This window comes from Urocampus carinirostris, chromosome 13, assembly GCF_059441175.1.
Source record: "Urocampus carinirostris isolate Australia breed hairy pipefish chromosome 13, RoL_Ucar_1.0, whole genome shotgun sequence".
Taxonomy (NCBI): Eukaryota; Metazoa; Chordata; class Actinopteri; order Syngnathiformes; family Syngnathidae; genus Urocampus; species Urocampus carinirostris.
Genome location: NC_142361.1, coordinates 6,850,022 through 6,873,523, shown reverse-complemented (window position 1 = coordinate 6,873,523; position 23,502 = coordinate 6,850,022). Strand labels below are relative to the sequence as shown.

Here is a 23,502-nt window from a genome sequence, read left to right as displayed (position 1 = left end):
TGGGAATGACTGCTGAGGAGAGGTTTCATGCTCGTCCCCATTTTATTGTTAGTGTAGCATAAAAATAGTGAAAGTAAGAAAGGCCTTTTTTAAATACAGTCTAAATGTCAAATCTCCAAATTCCAGACCGCACCTTCAATTCATTTATACATTTAGTTATTTTAATATTAATGCAAATTATTAATTAATATTAATAATATATTTACCGGAGTATGGAAACCTTCCTTATACATTCCAAATCTATTATAAACATGAGCAGAACTTTCTTTAAACGTATGCAAAGATGCCAGGTGCTATTTTTTGTGAGTGTGTGTGTTGCCTTAAACAGCAGTTTTATTTGATGTAAAACAACATCAGGATGGGTTTCCACAATGACCTGTGGTAGTCAGCGAATACAGCTACAGTGGGTGCTTTGCAAGTGGCGCCTGGTTTTGGCAGCATCCGGTGCACATATTTAAAACTGCTGGTTATTTTTTGCTCAATTTTCTTTTGTGCTTCTCTTGACAATCTCTCACTGATCACAAACCTGTGGGCCATGAGTTAGACACGTGTCTTTTTTCGTAACTTGCTTTTTATTGCGCTTTTTCCTTTTCGAAACATACAACAAACAAAAGACAACATATGTAAAACAGGCATAGCAGTATTGGGGTATATCTATCTTGAACTAGTCATTTTCAAAGTACAGTATTCCTGTTTTAAAAGTGGTGTCCCTATGGTGCCTCCATTTTCCCATTTGTCCTTGAATTGGGTCTCCTGTATTTGTCTTCTCCATTCCAAATAATTCCTCCACAGTGCACACCAATGCACTGCTCCACGGTGGGGAGCTCTTGTTTATACCATAGTCTTCTTATTGTTTTTTTTTTTTTTTTGACCGGGGATTATTTCTATAGTTCTAGACACATGCGCCTTCCCCAACCGTCCGTCTGTCCATAGTTTTTGTGGAAAACAGAGTTTATGACAGCCGGCGAGGCCGATTTTGTTTCCAAGGGCCGTCTCCAGTGACTTGTTACGCTACATATCAGTCAGGGCCTTGCGATTCAATCAAGCATTTTTTTTAGATGCCCCATGCGTCTCTATTTTAGACCACATTCAGCTGTCAAACATCGGCAATTAATCAAATTGTTTTTAGACTGTGGCACATGCAAATTTTTAGGAAAAGGACTACCGTATTTTCCGCACTACAAGGTGCACCCCCAAAAATAGCCTTGTTGAGATAGTTTTTATATACAAGCCACATGTAATTAAAACTGTAAGAGCTATCGTTGCATAAAAAAAGAATAACTTATTTGAATTCAAATGTATTTATTTTATAGAACATAAATTAACATTAAAACAGTGGCATGCCATGTACTTTACGCCAAGGACTTTAGCACCCTCAGTCTGAATTAGTGATGTGGTGTTAACGAACAAAGCGGCTCTATGAGCCATCTCTGGAAGAGAAATATACCATTTATTTGTGAGGACTCGGGTGTAGGAGAGTTGAGTTGGACAGACCCCGGCCTTTTGGGTGCCAACAACACGAACTAGGCAAAAAGAGGAAGGGGGGGCTCAAAGGGTCCTACGCCTTTTAAAGACTTTCTCTTGTAATCAAATCTAGTAATGCAGTTAAACAAGACTGTATAAACAGAGACAAAGGAGAACAAGAACGGGTGGATAAATTAAAAAAAGTCAGCAAGAGAGAAGCTCGGGGTGACCCAAATGTAATGATTGACATTTTAGGCCTGACCCAGCCCGAAATTGCTATAGAATCGACACAACAATACAGTTCCTTGAGCAGTCCAAATTTCTTTAAGTTTTACATTTGCTGGCGCGATAGCTTTGGTAGATTACACCCCTCAAGCTAATCCTAGTTTGTGAAACTGAGGATGTTACCCAACACCCGCGACCAGGCGTTCAGATACTATCTCAGTATCATATTGGCCAGACCAACAGCTTTCTCAAATACTGTACACGGCCTTCAAGATATTTTGTGAAGGCCTCTGGGGAGATTTCTGACCCTAGGAACAACTAATGGATGAAATGTGATTGGTTGGATGCTTAAATATGCAAGCATAACTCTGGGGGCAGCGCTACCAGAGAGAACAGATGAAAAGAAGCCGACAGTCAAATTTGAATTCATAAATAGGAATTGATAGACAAATTCTAATCAAATTCAGTAATTTTTTTAGGCCCTGACAGCCTACCACTGTCAAATAGCAAGGGGGCACTACTTTACAATAAATATGCAAAAAAAGGCTAACATTTTAATTTTAGTTTTGTTTGAGTTCTTTTAAAAGAACCGAAAGTCCCATGACTAGACTATTTGCTGTTTTGGCCAAGAAATATGAGCTGTTACGATCAAAAATTAAGTGGAAAGAAGCCAGTCCAAGCCAGATTTTACTATTGTGGACACACATTGCCTGAGGGCTAGTAGAGTATTGGACGTGCAAACAATTGCCATTTTAATGCCTGTGAATTAACATGTATAAGTGGAGATCCAAGCAGGTGTTGCAACACAGCGGCATATTTTGCATGTGTCTACATTTTCTGACGAGCGTTTTAACCCCCCAAAAATGTCTAATTTTTTGTTGTTTCTGTCCCCTTAGTTCTCTGGACTGGGAACCACATGGACGGGAGGAAAATAGGACATTGTAAGTTTAATTTACCTTTTTTTGGGGGGCGGGGGATAGGGGTTCAAGTAAATCACCGTTTGTTGTGTTTTCCTTTCAAGGGATAAATCAAGTAAAATGAGTTGACATCCGCCATTTTACAATAGGAAAAAGACCGGCAAAGTTTGTTTACACATGTTGAGCATGGCTAAACGCGGTTAGAGCAGATAATATATAAGATATGGATTTTATTGTATCCAAATATCGAAGACAAAGCTACTGAAATGAAGTGTTCTGGACTTCATCAAACATGCGGATAATTGATTAATATAGGGACAGTGTGTATTGTTTGACCACTAAATATTGCTGTATTGTGTAGTGCAACCGAAAACTAGTGCTGAAAAGCACAGGGAATAATAGAAACTACGGAGACTCAGAGTGACCAAACCGCACCATTTTTCTTCAATTTGTTTGCCAAGCCCTTTGTGACCTTTTTGTGTTTTTTGGGTAACCGTGACAACAAAATGGCCGACTATTATTTTAAGGCTTACATTCTGTCTGATTAATGCAAAAATTGTACGTTTATTTATATTATATGTATTTTTGCTTATTGATTACATCTTTTTTTTTAAATATATAATGAGTTATTTTGTTTTTTTATCACTAGGAATTGCTAAATACATACTGTCCCTTTAAAGGAAATATGATTACTTGTAATAGTTTTGGTTTTGAACGCCATTATGTTTTTTAAGGAGACATTGTGTATTATGTTGATCCCCATCGTGGTCGAATAACGTCATTCATTAAAAAGCAATACTGATTTGTGTACAAAGGAAAACTACATAAACAATCATATAAATGAGCAGTGTTTTGAATACGGGCAGCATGGCGGCGCAGTGGTTAGCGCATGTGCGGCACAGTTCTGAGATCATGAGATCGAACCTCCTGTGTGGAGTTTGCATGTTATCCCCGTGCTTGCATGGGTTTCCTCCGGGCACTCCGGTTTCCTCCCACATTCCAAAATCATGCACATCAGGTTAATTGGCTGGTCCAAATTGTGCCTAGGTGTGAATGAGCGAGCGTAATGTCTGTCCCTCTGTGTCCTGCGACTGGCTGGCAACCAGATCAGGGTCCGCCCTGCCCGCTGCCTAAAGATAGCTGGGATGGGCTCCAGCACCCCTGCGACCCTACTGAGGATAAGCGGTGCAGCTAATGGATGGATGGATGGATGTTTTGAATACTCGTAAGTCATGAAATTTGTATTTACAAAACATGAGGCTCATCTATGATAATTTTGATGCGAAGGGTACGTGCTGTACTTTGTGTTCTTCCTTGTCCTCTCTAGCACTCGTCTTCGGTTGCACTATACAAAACAGCGACATTTAATGGCCAAATATTACACATTGACCCTTTAAATGAGAAAGATAATCACCATGTGCACAAATGATTGACTCTAGTAGCATGTTTTGAGGAAGAAAGGTCTAAGACTGAAGTATTTTGTGGATTTGAGCTAGTTTATATAGGTTTGAAATGGGGGCTCTCATTTTCGCAAGGCCCCTGAATCGCTCTTCACCCACCGAACATGCTGACATTTAAAGGAATTTGCAATTCTGCAAAGGGGAAGCTATTAATTCACAAATTAACACCCGCACCCCACACCCTCATTCCCTCGCTCCACCGTGGATGTGCAAGCTCTCAAAAAGACAAAAGAAATAGCCTTAAGGGGATGAGGTAAAAAAAAATGGAGTCGCAACCCTATCTGCGGAGAGATTGGTTTGCATGTCTGCAAGCAGCGATAGCAATTACGCCGATGTTGGAAGAAGGTGTCCTTTAGCCCTCGCCACCAGCGTCGCTCCACTCCAAATCTATCCAAAGCGAGATTTATTTGTGTATCTCATTACAGGAAATGGAATGTTGCTCCTTGCCAAATGCATTAAAAGCAAAGTAGTGTGCTGGCGTGCGCTCTCAGTCATTCAAACCTGCTTTGGGAGTGGATGCCAAGAGGATTAGGTGACAACTGCTGTGATATTGTCACACGTGTCCTTTAGGGGTGCTCTTCCAGGTGCTAATTTTATGGGATATATACTATATGAGGATTTTTAAATAGCGAGCAATATACAGTAAAATAGAAGCCCCGTGACCCAAGTGAGGATAAGCTTGTCTGATAATGGATGGATGGATAAAATAAAGTAATTCTAAAATTATCTATTGCCAATAGTGGTAGATGGACTTTCTTGGCTGGTTCCTAAAGAATTAGTGCAAACGTAATATTTAATTGGATTCATCATTTGTATTAACATTCTTAAAACCGGGTTACTCTGCAACAATTAAGTGCAATTGCAACTCCACTAGATTAGGGAGCAGCAGCACTCCCATTGGTGGTAAAGCGTCCGCGTTTTGCAGATACATAGCTGAGAGAATGAGTATGAAGTGTAGACATAGAGTGTTGAAAACCCTCCACTGACCCCATAAAAATATTCAACGAGCACAAAAAGGCAAGCGAAAAAATACGGAGATATAGAAGTCTCTCAAAAGCTTATACAAGTAAGTTTAAAGAAACATATCTATCAATCACCTTCACTGCGATCACTGTGTTAGACGAGAACATACCGGTGCTGTGTTTAAAAATGTCGGGAGCAGACAGCATGAAGCCAAATAAATTAAGCTAAGAATTTACAACACAAAACCAAAATCGTGCTGATAAGACTCTTGGATTTTTTGGGGGTGGGCACGAGAGGTTTTCTTGTTCCAAGGAGGGGAGTGACATAAGATGATTAAAAAGCACTGCTTCAAACGGCCAATGTGTATTTTGTAGTGCCTCCCAGTGGTAAAAAGAAAATGTATTCATCAAAAAAAAACAATATTGATTTAAAAAAAAAAAAAGAAATTTTGAATTATGAGACAAACATGCGTGTTTTTTTTTTTCAAAATACTCATAGTTTGAGAAACATCCATTATCTGCACTGCTTATCCACATTAGGGTCACAGGGATGCTGGAGCCCATCCCAGCTGCCTTCGGGCAGTGGGCAGGGGACACCCTGAACTGGTTACCAGCTAGTCGCAGGGTATACAGAGACAGACACTCCGTCATTCACACCTAGGGACAATTTGTACCGGCCAATCAACCTGACATGCACGTTTTTGGAATGCGGGAAGAAACCGGAGTGCCCGGAGGAAACCCACGCAGGCACAGGGAGAACATGTAAACTCCACACAGGAGGTTCGATCTCATGACCTCAGAACTGTGCCGCGCACGCGCTAACCACTGGGTCACCGTGCTGCCCGGAACAATGTGAATGCAAATATGTCCGGTACCGAGGAAACCACCAAAGATGATTTCCACATCTATGTTGCAATCTTGCACTATTCTCCACCATATGGTTGCCCTGGTGCTGCCGTCTAGAAATATAGGGCTCACATTTTACATAACACAGCCCTCAATTGCCTTTTATATTAGCGTGGTAATAAATATGTGTTTGTATAGTGTTTGTAGTTGCTCCAGTAGTCTCCGTCTTGAACGGTCACATGATCTGAAAACATGTGACGTAAACAACTCGCAGGATAGTTGAAAATGGCTTCAGGTGTGCAGAGGCACTGTACCATTGGCATTTGGGTCAAAGCCAAATTCCGGTTATGGTCCAGTGTGCGTTGAGCTTAAGCTTAAAATCTGGGGAATTTTGTCCATAAATTTGAGCATTAATGAGGTGAACTGTTGTTTGGAATCTACAGTAACAAATCCAAACATGCTGAGATTTCAGTTCACCATTGCTTTTGAATTAGGCATATTCAATAGTAACTATTAATTAAAAATACATAATAAATAATAACAACAAATTATTTTGTTTGACAACTGAATACTGCCCCAAAACAACCCCACTTGCTACTTAAACTTCGCAGTTTTACCAATCTATGACCACAGAAAGTGCCAAATATCCTATTGTTATCTCAGACTTCTAACTGCTCACAAAAAGAAAGTTGGGAGCTAATTAAAATGTGAGACAACTCCATGTAGATTTACCTTCTCCTCCGGTACCGGGGCGGGTTGATTTGACCTCGGGTTTGGCTCGGCACATCCCCCGAACAGAGTCCGCTAGGGGAGGACAGCCCAGTCGGGAGCTACGGCCATAAATCACAAACACAACAAAGGTCATAACTTGCCGATCGTAGCACGGGTGCACAGGAAGCTGATGAGAAAATGAAAATACAGCCTGGCGGGGGTTGTTAAGCCCTGACATAAAAGAAGGAGAGCCGGACCGACTGATTACGTCCGTGTTTTGATTTGTTCGCATGCGATATTGGGTTGTGTCTGATGATTGTACAGCGTGTGTAGCTTTTAACACAAGCGACCCTCCAGCCGAGTTTAAATCAGTTAGCGTCTGGCTTTTAACCTGAGCCTCCGCTGGTTGGCTAGCCAAGCCAGTCCGTGACAATGAGTCAATAGCGCAGCGCTTTGGAAAATAAATGCACCCACGGCGAAAGAGAGATAAATAGCATAGCGAGCGTCATGATGGGAGGTCGGGTTGGGGGGAAGGAAGAGAAGAAAAGCGGGCAGGTATGAGAGGGTCCACAGAGCGGAACATGAAGACAAGAAGCAAAAGGACATAAAAGCCCCCTCCAGCTCTTTCTTATCCTCATTTGCAGGTCTTGCCCACGTTGAAAGGACAGTGTGTATTATTTGACCCCAAGATGTTGCTGTTTCGTTTTACCGTAAGAGAGTGCTATGGAACACAAATAAGAATGAAAACTAGGGAGACCAAACAGCAACGTTTATCATGAAACACAATTTTCAAAAGGTTTTTGGTTTTAGGATACCTGTAGAAGCAAGATGTCAGATAACTATGTCAGCTACTATTAGGCAGTGGCGGGTTGAGCATTTTACACCCAGGCATTCAGCTTGTGTCTTAATCAGTGATATAAGCTGGCTCTCGGAAGTGGAAATTCCCATTTTATTTACCAGGACTTGGGTGGAGTAGAGGCAATTTGGGATAACCCCGGACATCGTCACCATAAGCTGTCTACTCGGGGGGCCAGCAACGCAAAGAGCGGGAGAGGGACATGCAAGCCTTCCTGCGTCCACGGACGTGCTACATGTAAAGCCTGTCTTTTGTAGTGAAATCTAAGTTCAAAAAGACTGTAAACAGAGACAAATAACAACGACCACAGGCTCAAGCTTGGCACATAATCTCTGTCAAATGCTTAGGGAATTTGGAGTCTACGTCTTTGGCTACAGACTACCAATAGCGATATGCCCCCAGCACTATGCCCCCAGCACACTTTAAACAGTTTTCAGCTCTATTGCAAGTCGGTAACCTTATGCATTTTCCAACCATGTGACTATTTAAGATGCAAACTACCAGAGCGATTACGAAAACTAGCACATTACTTACTACTGCATTAGAGAAAATGTGAAAGATGTCTTCGTTTTGTAAAACTTGAGCCCTATTTTTCGAGACGACAGCACCAGGGCAAATATTACGTGGTGAATATTGCCAGAATATAACTCGGGCATGTTTTCATTGGTGGTTGCCACAGGGAGGGACTTAATTGCATTCACGTGTCATCGTTCTTTGAAGCTTGACGGAAACTCCAGCGACCTGCAAATTACTCTGATGATAAGGGAAGAGAAGAAAATTGTTTTTTATGGATAAATTCCACTTCTCCTCGATTCACATGAATGAATTGAGGAATTTATTTGTGGGACAAAAAGTTGAAACATCATGAGTCTGTAGTCAGTATTGGATAAATGGTCCTGTTATGTATTATATGAATAATATTTTCAAAACCATCAACTAATTTCACCTCTAGCGGGGCGTCATAAATGTTTTCAAAAGTACCAGTAATGTTTTGTGTTCAATGCGCATGTATCATGGAAAAGGGCAGCTCGTCGTTTTCCACTATGCCCTGTACATTTGAGGAATTTGAGGAACATGTTTGATTCACTGTGCCATTGGTGCTGCCCCATTTTCCCCAAAAAGTGACTGATTTACAATAATAGAAGTTATGATTGATTATAGAATTTAGTTGGACTTCTCTGAGCTACCCATTTATTTTACTTTTTCATTCTATTATTGCTGTGCAAAAAAATTTTCTCGAAACAAAAAATAAATAAATAAACAGCACAGTAGGTAAAGCTGCATTGTTTAAAATGTAGCACAATTGTAGCGGTTTGTAGTCTTGAATTGACAGTAAAAATGTCTCAACTTACGATTATTTAAAAAAAATGCACGCTTTTGTAATAGTGTATGTGTTTTTTTAATGATTTTTTTTTTTTAAGGGGTGCTAAATGATACACACTGTCCATTTAACTGCTTGGATTTGGTGACGCAGGTTGTGACCATAGTTGTAAACAATAGCCACCTTTATGGTGCAAAACATAAATATTTTCATCAGCATATGTGAAGAGGACATTCACCGGATAGAAAAGGATCATGTCAAAGAAATGTCAATTATGGGCAGCGGCGCTGTGGATTAATGAAGCAATGCATTACTCAGCTTCAGGACGGAGAAAAAAGGCGAGGGGATTAATTATATCTCCCAAACACCCCCCGAAAAACTCTAAAATACTAAATGGCAGGTTGGTTTGGGAGAGAGGAGTGAATAGGAAATCGCTTAAAACCATGGGTGGACTATTGAAGTGTTCAACTGGAATATTGCCAGCCTACATACATGGAAATGGAGATTAGAAGTATGTAGCCATAAAATCACAGAATACAAATATATTTTAGGACCTAAAATATATATATATATATATATATATATATATATATATATATATATATATATATATATATATATATATATATATATATATATATATATATATATATATATACATATACTTTTTGTTTGTTTTATTTTTAAAACACTGTTGCAAAGTCTTTAGTACTGGTGATCACTGAGTATCAAGCCTCTGGGATTGATTTTGTATGATAAATTACCGCTAGATGGCGTTGATCAGATCTTTGTCCACACATCGAGGAGCCCCCACTTATTTGTGTTGCTTTGCTTCCTCTATCCAGCAATTAAGAGTGTGTGTGTGGCAGGGGGCCCGTGTGACCAAAATCGTATGAATCATAATGTTACCAGAAACATCCGGTGCTGAAAAAGTCTTGCAAAGTTCATAAATCATTTAGAGTTTCTAATGAAATATAAGGTTTCAAGCTTTGTTTTGATATGTCCTATGCCCGTATAGCTACAGAACTAAATTTTATCTAGGCTTTCAAAAATGAATCAAAACTGCTGCCAGACGCACTAGAGAGAATTGCCTGCCTTTGAGTTTCAAGTTAAAAGAGCAATTTGTGCAAGTGTACAAATGACAGCTGGGCATCGTGTATTGAAAAAATGTGTCTCAAAAATTTCAACTCAACATACAAATCTTCTCTCGCTTCATTCAAACTCGTACTGCTACTTCTGCTGTTTCCGGTGAACAATACGCGTGCGTCCTGGTGATGATGTAGGCTGGAAAGGGGGGTATTAGTGAATGTTTGTAAAATTCAGTTTGTCTTTTTAATCAATTACTCAAGCAAAGTATTTGCAAATTTTTAGTGTGACAAAAATGACAGCCTCGGCCTTTCAGCGGAATTAATAGTAAATCATGCATTCTCAGAATTTCCCATTAGGGGCTGATGTTTGACATACATCAAAGGCGATGGCTGCAATAAATCAGATTCATCCTTTTGACAGTCAGCGTGTCAAGTGGAGTGTGAAGCCCAACCGTCTGCAAATGTGTGTGCATGAGCATGTTTAGTGTGTCTCATTGACTGGTCTGTTTCATTTTCCCCTGTGGTTTTTGCAACCCCTATGAGCGCCTCAGCAGGTAAACCCCCCTCCACCAGCACTCCCACTAGCACCGATTGACCGCGTTGCTCAGTTCTAACACCGGCGTGCCAACAGATAAGCTCAGATCAAAACAAGTCACGTCGATGTCCTTCTTTCATCTCCGCGTTTCTGCGATAAGATAAGGGAGGGTGGATCTTGTTTGAAAGGCAAATGAATCCCGACGCTGTAAAAACAGGGTGGGCAAACTTTTTTAGTCCCTGGCCATGTTGGGTTAAATATTTTTGGCAAGGGGGCCGGTCCTGTAGACATATCCAGTTGTTCTCATTCCTAATATATATACTCTTTTTTTATCTGTTTAAATAAGATTATTTTCATCAAATTGGTTTTGACCGGCTCATAATTAAAGTGTAATAATGTATTAGGTCCCTGTTGAAGGACTTTATTTCATTTCAATTTTGTTGTACTACTGAAGTATCATTTGAGTATTTCTGTAGTAGTATTTTTGTAGTATCGTTTTTTTTATTTATTTTTATATTATTGTAGATGTATTTTTGTAGTATTTATTTAGCAGTATTTTTGCAGTCGTATTTCTTTAGTATTTATTTTTTTCCAGATAAAATCAACATAATTTATTAAGTGCCCGTTTTTATCACTAAATTTTATATTTAGTTTTTTAATATTACTGTAGTTGCATCTTTGTAGTGTTTTTGTAGTATTATTTTTGTAATATTTCTATTATAGTATTTTTGTTGTATTTTAGTTGTAGTAATTGTGTAGTATTTCTGTAGTAACATTTTTGTACTCTTTCTGTTATAGTATTTTTGTAGTTTTTCTGTAGTATCGTCTTTCTATACAAGTATTTTTATTTATTTATTTCTATTTTTTTATCGTCAGAATGAATGCAAAATAATAAATTTGGTCCTTTTTTTAAGCACTGATTTTGATTTTTAATTTTGTGCGATTACTGTAGTTAAAATTTTGTATTATTTTTGGTAGTATTTCTCCAGTAGTATTTTTTTAGTATTTCTGTGTTTTTTTACGTTTCAGATTGAAAGCAAGATAAAATGTTAGGTCCCTGTTTTCAAGCAATACATTTGATATTTAGTTACTTGTTAATTTTATAGTATTTTTGTAGTAATTTTGTAGTAGCATATTAAAGTAAACGCACAAAGAGACAATGGGGACAAAGCTAGAACCCTCTAAAAAAACATTTTTATTGGTGGCACATTTTTCACCATTATATGTATTGTCATGGGCAGCACGGCAGCGCAGTGGATGGCGCGTGTGCGGCACTGTTCTGAGGTCATAAGATCAAACCTTCCTGTGTGGAGTTTCCATGTTCTCCCCGTGCTTGTGTGGGTTTCCTCCGGTCACTCTGGTTCCCTCCCACATTCAAAAAACATGTATGTCAGGTAAATTGGCCGGTCCAAACTGTCCCTAGATGTAAATGAGCGAGTGAGTTGTTTGTCTCTGTGCCCTGCGACTGGCCGGCAACCCACTGCCCAAAGATAGCTGGGATGGGCTTCCGCACCCCAGCGACCCTACTGAGGATAAGCAGTGCAGATAATGGATGGATGGATGTATTGTCATTGCACTTTGCCAATTTGTATCGGCAGGCTGCATTTAAAAGCCAGCAGGAGCGCATGTGGCTAGTAGGCCATAAGTTGCCCAACCCAGCTATGAATGGTTGGCCATCCTGCGCCAATATTTGCACAAATTATGGATCATTAGTTGATTTTTCCTTCTTTTTTTCTTGAATGCATTAGGAGAAGAAATAGAGGGGAGCACAAACAAAGTGGAATACCCATAGGGTGAACACTGCTTCCCTGTAAACTCGCTTATTTATGAAACCTCTGATGCGGAAATGAGAGCAACGTGGGGAGGGTGAGGAGGCACAAGAAGAAAAAGAGAGAAAAAACGAGAGAGAGAGGCAATATTGCCCGAGTGGTTAAGCACCTGTTATGGTACATCATGTTTGAGAGTTTTATTAATTTGATTTAGCACCATCAGCCAGTTTACAGACTGTCAGCGGTGTCAAGATGCTGCTTGATGCTTATACTCACATCCCCGGTTTTACCTCTCCCAACTCGTTTTTAATTTAAATTCAACTGTTGATGCTAACAAAAACAGAAAAAGTCTAAAAAAGTGGTTCTTGGCCGTGGGTCATTTGATACAGGGCCACAATTGACCAAGTGTCATACAGGCCGCTTGTGATTTTTTTGGGGGCTATTTTGGCCAGGAAAGAGTCAAAAATAATGTTATGTGTGATTACTTGGCATGGCACTTTTTCCAGAACAACAGAAACTTTCTGTATCTCGTCATATTTACCATGTACATGTGTTAAGACAATGTAATTTAAGAAAAAAATGAACTTGGATTTTTAAGGATTATAATGAAGTATAGACTCGAACTGAAAATGAACACATTGTTAGACAACATGAACTGGAAATATGAACTGTTATAAATATATGCAAAAACGTTTTGGAGTCCTGCTCTCTCAGTTGTTCATATATTGTCAATGATTTTTCTCCACGAGCAGGCAATGTATGGTCCTGTCTGGTACATGGTGAAGCAATTCCTGGAGAACTACATCATACATGAACCATCAGTACCCCAATTCATAGCCCCTTTGACAATCAAATTTAGTAAAGTAATGCTAATAGGATTCAAAAGTTATTTTTTATTGGTTACAGATAACATTTTTTTTACAAAATGCATGACTTATTATGCCCAATCTGCATCATTTCTTGATTAGTCTTTTATCACGCGTGGATTCCTGTGAGACAATTGTGGGAAGTTGCTGTCACCTTTTGGGAGTTTTTGGAGAACTACACTGATTCATTTTTTTGTATCGATAAATAGCGCTTGTAAAAAAAAAGGGTGCACCGGCGCCCCCATGGTAATAAGTGGATTAAGAAAAAAATGGCTTTAATTTGTGCGAATATTTATTTACTCATATATACACACATTTTCTTTCATGCCAAAAAACAAAGTTTGGTGGCACATTAGACCAAGGTTTTATGGTGGTATATTACTGTGTTTGAACGATGATTGAACAGTCGTCATATGTCACTGACCGCATTTGCTCAGTTTTTGATGCAACGATAATTGAACCTGGATCGCAGCAGTGAGGGCGCCAAATCCTAACCACTATTCCACTAGGATTGTAAATTGTAAGGCCTATCTGCGTCAACCCATTTGATCAACCCAGATCAGCCATTTTTTAGGTCCTCTGCCCACTTGACTTTGTTACCAATGATAGGGTTAGTATTTTGTTACATAGTTAATGTAGAGTTCCACGTCTAATATTGTTGTGAATAATGTACACTACAATGCAATCAATGAAAATAAAATTATGTTCAACACAAATTTACCAAATCAATTTAATTTCGCTTCACAAATATTGACTTTATTCTTTCTTTTTTAATAAAATCACTAGTCCAAAGTTTATATTAAATACTCATATCTATTCTTTTTCATATCAAGAACATGACTAAAACTAAATAAATTCTGTTTTTAAGGGACGGTGTGTATTATTTAGAGCCTCGTTAAAGGAAAACCTTAATTCACAAAAAAATATTGATTTAAATAAAAATAAAAATGCAGGGGGTGAATGAATTGCAATATCTGCTGAATCTGCTGAATTTCACAAACACATCTTGAATATTAAAACAGAGTGGGACAATGATTGATAGTGCGTGGTCAATATTCATAGACAAGATGGGATTTATTGTTGTGACAATGCAGTCTATGACTCAACGCGAGCCGCAAACAACTAGCTATCTCACAAGCTACCAAATGGGCACAAAGTTACTCGATACCTTTCTTGATAGTGAGACGTTCAATACGCTGGACATACAGTGTAATGCATTTGAGCGTTGTCATTGCTATCTAGACTTACTAATGAACCCATTCATAAAAAATTGTGGCGTGGCAGGGCAGAATAAAATTAAATGAATTTAGATGAAAGCGTTAATCAATATCAAAGGGACAGTGTGTATTTTCTAGTGGGGAAACTATGTAATTCATTAGTGAAAAACCTTTATTGATTTGAATAATAACCAAAAATACACAAACTATTGTAAAAACGTGCATTATTTTCAAATACCTCTAGGTTGAGAAATTTGCATTTATTTTAAACAACATGAGCCTCACCTAGCTGGTACCCGAAAACAAAAACAACCTTTTTAGAGGCTGGGCAAAAAATGCAAAGAAAAAGGATGCCGTTTGACTCTACAAACCGGTAGTTTGTATTCTTCCTTCAGCTCTTAGCTTCCGGTTTTCACACCGTACAGCGACATTTTGTGGTCAAATAACACACATCGTCCCTTTAATATAGTCCAACGTAGGTAGTGTAAATATGTCCATTTTTATTTGATATCGGAAAAAGTCATAAAATTCAATTCGAAAGAATTTTGTTATAACATCACAGATAAAGACAACTGTTATGAGTAAAAACTACAGCAAAAGCAGATCTCCCGAGTGTAGCACAAAACAGATCTCAATACAGTGTCTTTTCCCCCCAGAACACAGCCATCACACCCCCAATTCCGTCGACACGTTTGCACCCACCCACACTCAATTTCCATCCTCGATTCCATTCCCACTGTGGATCTATTTCTCGTCGCTAGCCAGGTTCATCCCCTGGCTCCAGCCATTGAAAAAAGGTCAAGCAGCCGAGCAGAATGGCAATAACGCCCCTGAAATGGTACCATCAGTGGAACATGATTGATCAATTGAATTCCATAGCGCAGAAAAATGTGGGATTAAGTAGAGTATTATACGCACAATGAGTTGAGGTGCGGTGTTCATTCCAAGTTCATTCCGCCTCTCCCCCTTGCCGGCAGATCAGGCAATCAATAGTGGACTTGCATATCATATATCACTGCCGGCTCGCCCGGGAGAGAACATAATCTGCTGCAAATTTAGAATGACAGATTTGTACGGGAGCTAAGCCCTCATCCGCTGTTAGCGAAGGGTGGGGGGAGAAAAGGTCCCTGGAATGCCGGCTGGACCTACCTGGCAAACAGTGATGGGAATTCAGGCTCTTTTTAAAAAAATTGGCTCTCTCTCACGATCATTGTTTTCTATATTTTTGTTTTTAATGATATGTTACCAATGATAATGAAACATTCTGCAGCAAATTAATTCATTTTGAATACTGTATGTACTATGCAGCTATATTATAAAAGCCTTGATTGTTTCAACATAAGGTCAACCTTTACCTAATTGAAACTATCAAATTGTTTATATTAAGCAAACAAATGCAGAGATGATGCCACCATTATTGACCAGTCATGAGGGCCTTCAAGAGCAAGCAAGAGAGAGACAGAGAGAGAGAGACACACACACACAGAGAGAGAGAGAGAGAGAGAGAGAGAGAGAGAGAGAGAGAAAGAGAGAAATAGAGAGGGAGAGAGAGAATGGGGGAAGGAGAAAGAAAGAAACAGAGAAAGAGAGCAAAATGAAAGAGAAAAAAGAGGGAAAGAGACAAAGCAAGAGAGAGAGGAAGAGACAGAGAGAGAGAGAGAGAGAGAGACAGAGAGAGACAGAGAGAGAGAGAGAGAGAGGGATGGAGAATGATAAAGACCGAAAACATCAAGCTATATTCTTTTTTTCAGATTCCGTCACGATAAGTATCCAGATGTAGCGTACAGAGCTCACAGATCAAAAAAGAGCGGACTCATGTGTTTATATCGAGTGCAAGCATGTGAAAGAACACATACGCCTGCCCTCGGCACCCTCGGCTGCTTTCGGACCTCGCTCCGTTCTCCTTTCGCAACGACAGGCAATAAGCAATGGCGGCCTCTCGGAAATGAGAAAGGAAGGGAGACGTGTTCAGGAGGAAATGGTTTTGTTAAATAATAGCTCTACATTTCATGCTGCATTCGCCAGGCACATCGCATCCTTCAGGGCTAGCCCTCATACACACCTTGGAGATGTTCTCACACTAGGGGTTAACGATACTGGAATTTCAGTAAAGATCCAAGTAAATACAGGGTAGTATTGATTGATAATGTCGTGGTCATGGATTAAGTGACTCCCTATGCATTAGTCTATAATTGTGACGAAAACATCACAAAGATTTTAGGCATCCAAATATTGCTGCATCGTTTGAGGTCTCCTTAAAAAGTTAAAGTATAATATTGTCTCTATTGTGTACTGTATTTGTTAACAATGCCCAACTGAGTTCAAAGAACATGTACGTATTTTTTTTATCCACTGCTCCTCGCGGGGCGATAGTTATATGCTCGTCATTAAGGTTTTCTGTTAGTGTAGCATTCAAATCGTGAAAATAAGAAAATTCCATAGCCTGTTTCAAGTGTAGTCATACAGCAAAACCAAACCCCCAAAACGTGTCTAAAAAATCCACATACTTGCACGCACCGCAAAAAAAGCTTGACAGGGGCTGCAATGATGACTCAAGCCAGAATATGGCAGCACCTTTAAATAACTAGAAATAAAACTTTAGCAGTACGAAAAAATATATGTAAACATATCTTTTTGCATTAGACGTAATTGCCTGCAATCTTGCTCCCACAGTTACCACCCCAAAACCAAAAACTTTAAAAAAAGGCTGGACCAAAAATTAAAATAAAATGGTGCGGGTTGTTTTAGTGGTTGACTGTGCTTATTTTACCCCTACTTCTAAAAATTCTAATAGCTCCCCTTTAGTATACATTTGCACTGAAGGTAATCCATCAATTAATATTGACCAGCTAATAGTGGCTGCTAAGAGGGTGTGAAATAATGGTTGGCGGATCAATCTAGTATACCTATATTATTACTCTTAAATGTATTACTGGGCGGCAGTAGCTCAGGAGGTAGAGCGATCGTTTTAGGATTAAGGGATCCCAGTTCGAATCCCGGCTTGTCCGTGTTACATGCCGAAGTGTCCTTGGGTAAGACACTGAACCCCCAATACCCCCAATAAGCAGGTTAGCGCCTTACAAGGCTGCACAGATCACGGCCGCTATTGGGAAATGTGAAGCTCAATGTAAAGCGCTTTGGGAAGTCATTGACTTGAAAGCGCTATATAAATGCAGATCATTTCATTTCATTTCATTTCATTTCATTAAACAAGTACTTTGAGGGGATTGATAGTTTTGTCTGGGGATTGATACTTCTCCACAAATGTCCTCAAAGCGCTTGTAGTCAGCGTAGCCCTTTTCTCTCTCTCACCCAGCACCCTCAGCCATTTTTTTTAGTTTATGCCTGAGTCTGATACAGAAAGGCACACATTGAGCACCTTCCCACTTGGCATGCTGCTGCTTTATCCTGCCTGCTAGCAGAAGAGTGGGACAAATCTATCAGACGCTAAAAATGTCAGACGCAAACAACCGCAACGTGGTGTGGACTTTTAATATAAGTACTGGAAATGACCTTGCCTGGTGTAATTTGTGTGGCAACACCACAAATGTACATAAATTCATGGGGGTGGTCTGAGCTCTTCCTACAGAGAGCAACAATCTGCAACCAAAAATTAAAACATGTACCTGTTCCTGAACATAAACCCACCACTGTTAAATAAATGTACCAGGGGTGGGCACTTAAAACTCTTAGCTTCAGCCTACATCCTTTGGGCACATGTTTAGGTATATTATTGTTTTGTTCAGCTGTTTATTTTGGTTTTTTTGGGGACAAAAACTGTGTTGTTCCTTTTTTATTTTGGTGCTCTTCCCAAATAAGCCTCATTCATTTAAATAATGTAATCATTCAAATCTGTGAATCCGCTGGCACTATGGCAGCAGAACCAATTAACGACAATTGACACTTCATTTTTACTACTGACTTTATGTTCATAATAGTGTGCGATTGAAGGTATTTTAGTTCTCTAGATAACATTTCAATACTGCACAGTATTTGTTTATTTTGTTTCATTGCTGCTTTTTTGGTTTGACTCTCTCGGCTTTTCTCCTGAAAGAGTAGACTATTTCAGTGTATTTTCTTGTACTGTTATACTATTTTTTATACTTTTGTAGATGTATTCATGACATTTACAAGCAAAAAGTATCGTATTGGATCGGTATCGATCAATACTACCATGTATTTTTTGGGGATTGGATTGATACCAACATTTCCAGTATTGCCCACCCTGAGCGTGAAAGCTGCCCAAGATTTCTAGGCACAATCAGGCTGGATTAAAAATAAAAAATAAAAAAGTGGGCAGCTTTTTCTTCATTGCTTCTCCACTAGCCATTACTCTCTATCCGGTTTTGCTCAAAAATGTGTTTGGTGGGTCTTATCTCACAAAGCTTCCTGGGACACAGATGGGTGTGAAAAAAACTATCCTCGTGGCTCTAGGGTTCAGTAACTTGTCAGGTGGAGGTGGTCTATAAAGCTCAACTTTTGTACTTTCGCCTCTTGGGAACATTCGATTTAGAGGCAAAAGTATCAGTAAAGCATGTTTTGGGCCGGAGAGTAATGCTCAAGAGTCACTTTTTAAATAGACCGGGAGTCAGCCATAGCAAAATGTCCGTATTTCGCTTTCTACCGTTTATTCTTCAATACAGTGTGTTTTATGGTTTATTGATGGAGCGCAAGGCAGGTAAAACAGATTAAGACTAATGAAAGGCAACAAGGGTGAAAATGATGCACAGAAAAGGGGACATAATGAAAGTGGGATATATATGTATGTGTATATATATATATATATATATATATATATATATATATATATATATATATATATATATATATATATATATATATATATATATATATATATATATATATATATATATATATATATATATATATATATATACGAAGCTGGGCTCAATATAATCATAGATTTACCTTTTCAAAACCAAATTAGCACTGTCTTGCGTTATTCAAAGCTTAATTGTCTTTTACCGCTCAGGTCCATAGCGAAGGGAAGAACTAGAAAGGCGAAATAAACATAAGCTCTGTGTGGCGCAGCACTGTAGTACAGACGGTTACATTGTTCGTATATGAAACTTCATCCTTTGTTTTTTTATTCAGGTGGTTCTGATGGTTCGGGACCTGGCAGCGATTCTCAGGGCAGTGTGGAGAGTTTAAGGAAGCACCTGCGAGCAGACGCATTCACCCAGCAGCAGTTGGAGGCCCTGGATCGCGTGTTCGAACGACCCTCCTACCCGGACGTCTTCCCCACTTCCGAACACATTAAACCTGAGCAGGTGAGCCGCTTTCATATTTTTAGCTTCTGTTAAAGGAATTAAACGGAATTTGGAACTTTTGTACTCGTGGCCTCCACCTCGGGCTTGTGTCATCCTGGCAACATCTGTAAAGCGTGCTAAACTGGACACAATCACCAATGTTACCTTGTCCGGTAATAGCTTGGTGTTGTATTTTTGGTTATTTTCTAGTGCATAGTGTTTCAAAATCTTAGCTTTCAAGCAAATGGAAGACAAATGATGAATCATCTGTTGTACACTAGCAAACAGAAACAAAACATAAAAAAACTACATCTAGGTGACGAGCATGACGTCAGTCTACACCATTCACCTCATTCCTCCTACCTAATGTGTTCCGTCCCAAACTGCTTCGCTAAAAGTAAGATGAAAGGAGATAGGCGCGGTTCGTTCGCAAAATAAAACCAACTCTATAAGCTCTTGGAAGTTAAATTTCTTATTTTACCACTTGTATGTAGAGGTGTAGAGGTGATAAGGGCCACCACCAAACGCACTCTGCATAGCTGGCTCCCTGAGAACAGCGGGGGATGCAAACGGCCCAACATATTTTGTAATGAAAACTCTATAAGCATAAACAAAAAGGAACGATTACAGATGGATAATTTTTACAAAAGGCAGCGGAAGAGAAGCTCGACCAAACTAAAACATAATGATTGACATTTTAGCTTGAAACTCGAAATTCGGATAGGGTTGTGTTAGGCTTTGGCTCGGACTATGATCTAACATCAGGCTGAAAGTGGCAGGACAAAACCTTTTCCCTCTAGCAAAAGGCTTGCTTGCTTGTCCCATCTTTCCCTATTAAATTAACACAACAATATGATTTAATTGTGTAGCCTGGTCTCTTCAAGTTTTACGGATGTTTACGCATGTGTTTTGGTGAATTACCGCATCCTGACCAATCATAGTTTGTGAAACCTGTGACGATTCCTAAATGCCCTCCGGCAGACGTTCAGAGGCCAATGTCTTACTGGCCCCCACTCCTTAATAGAGAACATTTTTAAATGTCAACTGTTTTAAGGACATCTCAAACGGTGCACCTCACTTTAAGCTGCGCCGAAAACCTACAGCATGTTATAGTGGCTAACCTTTATTTACATGAAACCCAGAGTTAAACAACAAGAGACTATTAATTTTGCAGCGCCAACTCTACATGGGTGCCCAGGCAGGCTGAGCGCTGTCCTAATTGAGTTCATTTTCATCTCTGCGCGATCGCTGGGAATTACAGCGGCTATAAATCAGGGGGACAGCACCGCGGTCCGCTATACAGTCCCTAATGCAGCTAATTACCAAAGTGATTTCTACGGCAAGATCAATACCAAAACGAATTGGAAATGACTTGCAATCACAAAGAGGACAGGAGAAGGTATTAAAAAGGCAGGCGGGAGGGAAAGGGTGGGCTAAAAATTGCATCAGAAATGGGTCTAGAAAAATCAGTTTTAATTTAAAGCAATATTAATCAGCTTGCTTTGCACTCTTTATGTGTGCCTCATCTGTTCGAGACACCCTGTTCTTTTTTCAAACTGCTGAAAAGGTGGGCTACACTTGCCATTAAAGGGGCTTGTCTGCTGTCTGCCTCAGAGCATTAAAAAGCCATTTTCTAGAGGCCAGGCTCAATAGGCCTCATCCCTCCCACACTTCTGGCAGCCATGTGGCCGGTTCATTCGGGCCCTGCTGCGCTTGTCCCTTGCATCCACCACCAATCGGACCAGGCTCCGGGCCACGCCCCGCCGCTCATCTGCATGACAAAATAGCCCTTGTGCCGTCGGGCCCGGCAGAACAGAGAGGAACATCCAGCCTAGTGCCAGGGAACAGTTGTAGGCAGACAATTAGAGTTTATCTGGGATAGAGGCGGACAAGGCCCGGGGTCAGCGGCTCGGCCCTGTGGGACCCCGGCCCATTGAGACAAACAGATGCCCTCTGATATGAATGCCGTGCACACACACTTATCCCCTTAAAGAAGAGGAAGTGTCATCGCAACAACTCAAAGGAGATCAATGCAATTCTTTTTGAGGCGAGGAGCACGCAACAGCTTCTATAACGTGAAGATTTAAACTGATTTTCAATCAACTTGAAAGTTAACGTCTTCTTTGAATTATAGCAAATACACACTCCAGTTTAAAAGTTTAAGGGTGCACAGAAATGTCCTTAACATTGAAGAATACGCACAATGAAAAAACATAAAAGTTATCAAAAATACACCCCATACATCGCAATGTCTGATTTTTAATGCAATATCTACATAGTTGTATAGAGGCCCATACACAGAAACCAGAAGTTCAGTGTACTAAAAGTGGTGGGCCGTACATTTTACATCTAGGCCTTCAGTAGAGTCCAAATCAATTCATCCCTCAATACCTATGGCTATAAAACATTTACTGCAGCTGCATCAGCCACACATATAAAAATGCATCAATCTAAAGCTATCCTCATAAAATTACATTATTATTTATGGAAGTAGCCACATTTTATTCACCAAAGTTCATTTATATTTGTGCACAAAATCCATCCTTCTTTCTTTCCTCAAGAAGGATTATTCTGTCAAACAAATTTTATCCATGCATTTAAGTTCCATCAAAAACTTATTTTCTATCGTCATTTAAGCCAATGCTGAAATTCGAGCCTGTCCTATCATGTTTTTGGCATACAAAACTTCTGTTACCGCCCCCTAGCAAATCATAGTTTCAATCAAACCAGTTTCCCGAGGTCTGCTAACAAGCGCTCAAACGACAACTCAGAATCTTTTCGGCTAAACAAACTGCTTAATCGAACGATAATGTTATGTCGTCTCGGAGCTTTCATACGTTTTTTTTAAGAAGATTACTCATCCTGGCAATAAGTAATGGCTGAAATGCGATCGGTTAAATGCTTTAATCTGAAGGCAATACAACCAGAGGGACAGTAGTGAAAGGAAGCTGACAGACAATTTGGAAGTACAAAATATAATAACATCACGTGATTCAGATATTCTTTAGGCCAGAAGTGAAGGCCTTGCTGGCACTCGACCTGCGCTCCTGTGTTCTGATAATACATTGTCTTAGCTAATAGTGTTAGAAGGCTGATGGATGATTGAAAAACCCTTGTGCAATTATGCTAGCTCAGTTTAGCTGGCTAGAAAAAAATTAATGAAACTGAACTTCTTTTAAACTAGTCGAGTATTCTACAATTCACATTTGTGGTTGTGATTCAACTTTCAGAATGGCCATAAAAAAATAATTTTCAGATGAAACTCAACAGTCTTGTGTTTTCTAAGACATGAAGGCTATTCCATGTGAGAAATGGCTAAGACACTGAAGATCTCCTACAAAGGTTCTCACTTCTCCCTTCAGAGAACAGCAAAAAAAGTAGAGCAGACACAGAAGTGGCAAGATGACAAAAATATTAAGAGTCTCTGGTTTGAGAAATAGACACCTTTACGGGTCCTCAACCAGCTGCTTTGTTAAATAGTACCCGCAAAACACCGGTCTCATCATTTCCAGTGAAGAGGCAACTCTGAGGTTATGGCCTTCAAGGAAAAATGGCAAAGAAAAAGTCATAACTGAGACTGGCCAATAAAAGGACAATATCAATATAGGCAAACAAGACATTAAATAAGACATTAGACAACTCATTTGATAAATAAAAGTGTGACTTTTTCTTGGAAATCACAAAGTTGGGTATGTTTACGTATTATTTGTTCTACTCTCTTTCAAAAACCACAACCACATGTGTCTCCTGTAACAAAGGCCTGAATGTCTCCTCCCTTGACTGGTCACAGGGATGACTGCAGTGGAGCACAAAGGACCAGCTGACACCCCGTCCTTACCCTCTCCCAATCCTTCTCTTATCCCATACCGTCCTTCCCCTTTAGAGAAGGCCTAGTGCATGCATACATCATAGTCTCAATACAAAACACGGCCGGCGCAGGCAGGAGTGTTTTCACAGGAAGCATCCGGAAGGAATCCCAATGAGACATCCGAAGA

At 39.7% G+C, this 23,502-nt stretch overlaps 1 protein-coding gene across 3 annotated transcripts in view; it reads left to right on the top strand.

Annotated features, from left to right (window-relative positions):
* pax2a (paired box 2a) overlaps positions 1-23,502 on the top strand; it is a 61,244-nt gene that overhangs the window by 12,956 nt on the left and 24,786 nt on the right. For all 3 annotated transcript variants that reach the window (XM_088351234.1, XM_088351233.1, XM_088351232.1), the window contains exons 6-7: positions 2,586-2,630; positions 19,353-19,528. In XM_088351234.1, coding sequence (XP_088207360.1) covers positions 2,586-2,630; positions 19,353-19,528 — 221 coding nt within the window. The remainder of the gene's footprint in view (positions 1-2,585; positions 2,631-19,352; positions 19,529-23,502) is intronic.